This window comes from Malaclemys terrapin, chromosome 12 (assembly GCF_027887155.1).
Source record: "Malaclemys terrapin pileata isolate rMalTer1 chromosome 12, rMalTer1.hap1, whole genome shotgun sequence".
Classification (NCBI taxonomy): domain Eukaryota; kingdom Metazoa; phylum Chordata; order Testudines; family Emydidae; genus Malaclemys; species Malaclemys terrapin.
This window is the reverse complement of record NC_071516.1, coordinates 48,468,686-48,475,752: the sequence shown is the minus strand read 5'-3', so window position 1 is coordinate 48,475,752 and position 7,067 is coordinate 48,468,686. Positions and strand designations below refer to the sequence as shown.

Here is a 7,067-nt window from a genome sequence, read left to right as displayed (position 1 = left end):
AGTTTGTGTTTTCACCTATCCTGGGGAGGTTGTGCGCGGGCTCAGAATTTGTCCCCTGGAGAGGAAAGAAAGAGGAAGGGACCCAACTATGAATGTTCTATATAAATTCCTTCCCCTTGCGTAAAATCAAAGAAGAAGAGGAATAATAATAATAATAAAAGGGTTTGTTGTTGCTCATCTCTTTCCCAGATCTGATCTCATTTTCACTGACAGGCCTTGGGCGCCCCCAACACCAAAGTGCTTCTCTAATTACTGCAGGGAGAGGTTTTTGTCTGAGCTCAGACCAGCTTCCCCTCACTGTGTCTCGCACAGTAATAGCGGGCGGTGTCCTCGAGCTTCAAGCCGGTCATTTGCAGATACAGCTCACTCTTGGAATTATCCCTGGAGATGGTGAATCGGCCTTTCACTGAATCAGGGTAATATGTACTCCCACCGGAGCTTATAGCAGTGACCCATTCCAGTCCCTTCCCGGGAGCCTGTCGGACCCAACTCATGGCATAGCTGCTGAAGGTGAACCCGGAGGCTTTGCAGGAGAGACGGAGAGAGTCTCCGGGCTTTTTCACATCCCCTCCGGACTCCACCAGCGCCTGGGACCAGGCACCTGAGAATAAAGACAGGTTAAAAATCTCAATATAAAAAGCAGCAATTACACAATATTCTTCTAACTCTGCCAGTTATTCAGAGGAGGAAAATACCTTCCAAAGCTGCTACAGCGAAAATTAGAAGGATGAAAAATCCCATTTTTCCGGGTGCTGGAGGGGAAAGTTCTCAGGGGACTGGCTGGTCACTGCACAGACCCAGGGGCTGTGGATTGTGTCTCCGGGTACAACCTGGGCAGAGAGAGGCACAGATTTAAACAGGAAACTGTCTCCCTCATTTGCATGTCCCCGCTTTATAAGAGACACACACTCCTGCTGCCAGTGATCTGACTGACTCGCCCTAGGGCTCCGGGTGCAGGAGTCAGACTGTCCCGTCCTGTGTGTCTGTGCAGCGCCGGGCACAGGGCACTGGGTCCTCCTGACACTTTCGGCCCCCTGGGAGGAATGACCAGCTCCCTGCAGTGACTGTATTTCCTCACCCAGGAACTTAGGGCCTAGTTATTGTAAAGTGATATGGGGAGAGGAGGGGAGGGGAGACTCAGCTCTGGAGCCCCATCCCCTGCGCAGAGGGGCCACGTAACGTCTGGTCAGTGGGGTCCATGTCTGGGGAGGCTTCAGGCAGCACTGAGGGGAGATTGTTATTCACGATGGATATTCATATTCGTGTTCACACTTCTATTCCCATTCTCATTCCGACTGCACTTCCCATTCATACGGGGATTCTGTAAAATAAAACTGAGCACAAATCAGTGCCTTTGTGTTGGCTGTTGGGGTTGGTTCCTGTCTTTTCTTAAATTTAGCCATTTTAGGAGCCAAACACGATGTTAACCCGCTGTTGGTTTTGGTGATGGGCTTTGTCACTAAAAGAAGAACAGGAGTACTTGTGGCACCTTAGAGACTAACAAATTTATTAGAGCATAAGCTTATGCTCTAATAAATTTGTTAGTCTCTAAGGTGCCACAAGTACTCCTGTTCTTCTTTTTGCGGATACAGACTAACACGGCTGTTACTCTGAAACTTGGCTTTGTCACTGTGGTCTAGTCTCTCACACAGTGATACCGGGCGGTGTCTTCCGCTCTCCTGCTGCTCCTTTGTAAATACAGAGGGTTGCTGGGATTGTCTCGGGAGACAACGAATCGCATTTTGGCTGAATCAGTGTAATGGGAACAGTTTCATGTATACTGCGCCCTGGAGACCCACTGCAGACGCTTCCCAGGAGCCTGACGGACCCAGCGCTGAAGTGGAACCCGGAGACTGTAGAAGAGGCGGAGTCAAAGGGCACCTGCAAGTTCCATGTACAAATGAGCCGTTTATGTAGGTACAGAATTGAAAAAAACTTGTTTTCCAACCCCCAAAGGCCCTCTTCTGTCTTGTCCCCAAGGCTGTGCTGTTTTCTCATTGCTCCCCCTGGTGAGGAATGGAGAAGGGGACTCTGCAGCCCCCCTTCTCTCATTGACCCCCCCTTTTGTATTATCATTTAAAGCAGAAAATAAATATTTGGGGATTATTTATTTTTTTAATCCAAGATATTTTTGCTCCTAGGAAAATGCTCCTTGTGCCACAAAAAGGCAGCTTTTGCTGAAAAATTATTCAACTAACCAGAAAAGCAAACAAACAAAAAAGAAAAACAAAACAAACAAACTTGGTGGGTTCTAGTGCCAAAGCTGAGAGATCTCGGCCCTTCGGCTTGACTGTATCTCTGACAGTGGTGGAAGGAAGCGGAATCCCAGCATGCTGAAGTAAAGAGGGTGCTAGACTGAACCCCAATTAATCTGGTTGAGGATTTATGGCCTGTATTATGCAGGTGATCAGACTAGAGTATCATACTGCTCCTTTCCGGCCTTTAATTCTATGAATCTGTAACTGTCCCGGAGGTTGTGTTCCTTTTTACTTTGGTGTCTGATAAGGCCACATTCAAATATGGCCATAAGAACATAAGAATGGCCATATTGTGTCCGACCAAAGGTCCATCTAGCCCAGTGGCCTGTCTTCATTAAGTTACCTTTCTCTGTCTCCCATTCCCAGCTTGTGGCAAACATAGGCTAGGAACACCTCCCTGCCCATCCTGGCTAATAGTCATTGATGGACCTATCCTCCATGAACTCATCTAGAAAGAGCTAAAGTTATTAAGAGCTGAGATCACTGAGTGCTGTCTTAAATAGTGGGGGAGCCTGAAGCTATATTGCTAAGTAGCTGGCGGAGCAGTGAGCGGCGCAGAGCCTTGCGGGGAGGGTTGGAGCGGCCCACGGAACGGCGAGCAGAGCTGTTTGCGGGGACGGCTGGAGTGGCTCACAGGTCGGTGATTGGAGCGGAGCAGCTTGTAGAGCGGAGCAGTTCGTGGGACGGCAGGAAGTGGACTGGCTCATGGTGAAGGCTGTGGCGGAACCCCACGGAGAGACGGCCGGCCGGCCTCGGATCACATAAGGTGCCCCTTAACACCCTGTGTGCCCCCCTTTTACTCTGGGGCTGCACTGACCAGGGACAGAGACTTTGGGGGGTTGTTGGACTTTTGGGACTTTGGTGATCCTTGGGTTGCTGGATTCAAGAACCAAAGGGAAAGGACACAGCCCAATTTGCTGGGGTGGGTTTTTTGCTCCTGGTTTGTGTTATGAATCCTGTTTGTGGTGTTTTTCCAATTTAATGCTGATGTCGTTTACCTCATGTTATTAAACATTTTCTGTTACACTCAGACTCTGTGCTTGCGAGAGGGGAAGTATTGCCTCTTAGAGGCACCCAGGGGGTGGTATGTAATTGTCCCAGGTCACTGGGTGGGGGCTCGAGCCGGTTTTGCTTTGCATTATTGAAACGGAACCCCTAGATACAGAACCCGGCCCTTGTTGCTGCCAACTTAGATGGGCAGAAGGGTTACACACAGAAACACTGTCCTCTCTCTCTCTCTCTCTCTCTCCCTCTCTCTCTCTCACACACACACAGGCACTCCTTGCTGTCTCTGTGTCACACACACAGACCCACACACTGTCCTGTCTGTCTGTCTCTCTCACACACACACACTTTCCTGTTTCTGCCTCTGTCTCTCTCTCACATACACACACACACACACACACACACACTCACACACACTGTCCTGTCTCTCTCTCTCTCTCACACACACACTCAAACACACAGACACTCCTTGCTGTTTCTGTATCACATACAGACACACACACTGTCCTTTCTCTTTGTATCTGTCTGTCTGTCTGCCTGCCTGTCTGTCTCTCTCTCACACACACACACACACTCCTGGCTGTCACCGTGTCACACACACACACATAGGGTGACCAGATGTCCTGATTTTATAGGGACAGTCCCGATTTTTGGGTCTTTTTCTTATATAGGCTCCTATTGCCCCCCACCCCTGTCCTGATTTTTCACATTTGCTGTCTGGTCACCCTACACACACACACACACACACACACACTGTTCTGTCTCTCTCTCTGTCTGTGTGTGTCTCTCTCTCTCTTCTCTCTCACCCACACCCACTCTGTCCTGGCTCTGGCTCTCCCTTTTTAAAACACTGTCGTCCTCTCTCTCTCTCTCTCTCTCTCTCTCTCTCTCTCTCACACACACACACACAAAGACAGACACTCCTTGTCTCACACTCTCTCTCACACACACACACACACAAAGACAGACACACACACTGTCCTGTCTGTCTCTCTCTCACACACACACTTTCCTGTTTCTGCCTCTGTCTCTGTGTCTCTCTCTCTGCCTCTCTCTCTCTCTCTCTCTCTCTCACACACACACTCAAACACACAGACACTCCTTGCCATCTCTGTGTCACACACAAAGATACACACTGTCCTTTCTCTTTGTATCTCTGTCTCTGTCTCTCTCTCTCACACGCACACACACACTATCCTATCTCTGTCTCACACTCACCTCCCAACACATACTTGTATTATTGTTGTTGTTACTTCTTGGTAGTTCCTGCAGTGCACATATAGCCCCTGTAATTTTATTTTTTGAAAGTGTGTTATTTTAGTGTTTTGACTGGCCTGTACATTTCGTAATTTTTATTTCTCTTACACTTTAATTTCCATTCTTTGAGTAGTGAGTTCTAAAGTGCCTAACCTGTCCTGGCTGTAGGAATTATCCCTATTGTAACTTTGTATATATATTAGCTAAGGGTTTTGTTGTTGTTTGTTTCCACTGGTGCTGCACATCCGCACATACCTCGGTTGACATAACAAAAGTTATTGTTCAGTGGAGGGGAAAAAGAGGGAACATGTGGTCCCAGTTTCCATCGCGGTTGCTAGGGGCATGAAAACTCCTTGTGAGATCTTTCCTTTGTCCTCTGTGTAACTGCTGCCCTCTCCCCATCAATGTGATTCAGGGACCTTAAAGTGGCTGGTTTTTGTATGAAGCATAATAGGTTTCCCCTGGCTGTGTCTCTCGCATAGTAATATACCGCGGTATCCTTGGGTTTCCCCTCAACCTGTCCCTCCTCCCATAATGCATTGCAGCTCGAAGGCTGATTTTTGGAGGTGCTGGGCCCCTGCAGCTCTCACTGAGGTCAGGCAGAGCAGTGCCCGCTTAGCGCCTCTGACACTGGCTCCCCTGGGGCAACATTTCCTGAAGCGGTGTCTGAGTTTGAGAGTCTGAATATTTCGGTGCCCAACGGGAGTCACAGGGAGCCTGACTCCCAGAAGTGGACAGTCGCCCAGAGCTGGAGCTGATGTCACTCAGAGATGCAGACATGGACCTTTGCTATTGAGGCCCAGAGTATCTCACCATTAATGTCACCGTCACCCCGGTCTCAGTGAGTCCCCGGTGCCCATTTCAGGGGGAAGCGCTGGGAAGCGGAGCATGTAAAATCCCTTGGTGGAAGGGGCTGGGAGGGTGGGATGCAGGGGGAGAAACATGGGTGGCTGCTGAGATCCCCCTGTCGGCAATGCCTCGTCTGTCTCATCCCCTACAGCACTAACTGAATGTTCATGTCGGCTGATTAGAAATTCGCTTCCCCTTTTTGTGCCAGTCCCGGCTTTGCTCTGTGTCACTGTGTATCTGGCACAGTAATAGGTGCTGGTGTCTGCAGCTGTCAGCGAGCCGAGCTGGAGATAAACTTCGTTTTTCGAGGTGTCCCTGGTGATGGTGACACGAGGTTTGAGAGCCGCGTTGTACTCTGTGGTCCCCCCCTGTGCAGTGCTGCGGATAAACCCCATCCACTCCAGCCCTTTCCCAGGGGGCTGCCGGTTCCAGTTCCAGTAGTAGTCACTGACGGAGACTCCAGAGACTTTACAGGTGATACTGAGGGTCGCTCCCGGCTTCACCGTCCCCGGGCCGGTCTGGACCAGCTGCACCTGGGACAGGACACCTGGGAGAGGGAAACAAAACAAGGACAGAATTAGCTACGGAAAGAATCTGTGGATCTGTTGCTGATTTTCTTGCTCTCACTAAACACTCACAGGAGGGGGCAGAGAACAGGGACAGGAAAAGCAGCAGAGATTTCATCCTCGTTTTCACGCAATGAGGGAAACTCCTCAGGGGCAGGACCAGGCAGTTCTGTGTCTGGGGAGAGACTGAGGCTCCTAGAACCAGGGGTTGGTATTTAACAGGAACCCCCGGGGAGGGATTTGCATGTGGGTTCCCAGGGCGGGTATAAGAGCTGGCAGGGGGTGAGCGCTCAGTACATGGCGATGTCCCCTTTGGACAGGGGTCCCCTCTACACCCAGAGAGACCCTGCGTTCAGCTCAGCGCGGCTGTACATTAGCCTTTGGTGATTCACCTGTGGCCCTAGGAGACCGGACAGAAGTCACAGGGTCGGTTCCTACATCACAGACTCGCTCCCTGTTGCCGTTGTGTGACTCCACCTAGGGGCTCTGTGTGCACAATTCCCACTCGTGTCAGTGGGTGGTGGGTGCCCAAATCCCCTAGGTGGGTGCCCAAATCCCCTAGCCAGTGCCTCAGTTCCTCCTCTGTAAAATGGGGCTAATGACACTTCCCTGCTTCACGTGTGAGGGGAAAATCCAGGACTGGTTGTGAGTCGCTCAAACACTCGGGTGACAAGGGGCAGAGAAGAGCAGAGACCGGTTGGGGGCTGGGCATCCAACTGCCAGTGAAACCCAGTGAGATTCTGTCTCCGAAATGCCGCAGGTTTCTTGATAACCCCTAGCCTGACTCCATGGAGTCCATCTACAGCATGTTGTACTCCGGCGTCGGGGGCAGGTCAATGTGGAATTTGCACATATGGTTTTGGGTTTGGAACGAGAGTGAAGGGAATTAGGATCCCCAGACCCACTGGATTTGGGCGCCTGTTGAGTTGTTCACCTCATTTCTGCAGGGTGGGAAAGAGAACTTGGAAATAAATCCCATGGTTTGAAACAGGCAGATGTTCACACTAAACACAGGAGAAGCCAGCGCAGGGGAAGCAAGAGGATTCAGTAAATGGAGCGGGGATTTGGGGAAAGGGGGCTGGGTCCTGGGAGGGTTAGGGCCAGCTCCCTCTGTCTGGATCTCACTAGCTAA

General features: G+C 50.5%; 2 gene segments (V, D, J or C); both read right to left on the bottom strand.

The window, feature by feature from the left end:
• Nucleotides 1-278: 278 nt before the first annotated feature.
• On the bottom strand, nt 279-756 carry LOC128846702 (Ig heavy chain V region 914-like). The segment is given in 2 exon segments: nt 279-601; nt 696-756. Coding segments are annotated over 2 exon segments (369 nt in total).
• Nucleotides 757-5,347: 4,591 nt separating this feature from the next.
• Nucleotides 5,348-6,101, bottom strand: LOC128846227 (immunoglobulin heavy variable 4-59-like). The segment is given in 2 exon segments: nt 5,348-5,916; nt 6,008-6,101. Coding segments are annotated over 2 exon segments (615 nt in total).
• Nucleotides 6,102-7,067: the final 966 nt, after the last annotated feature.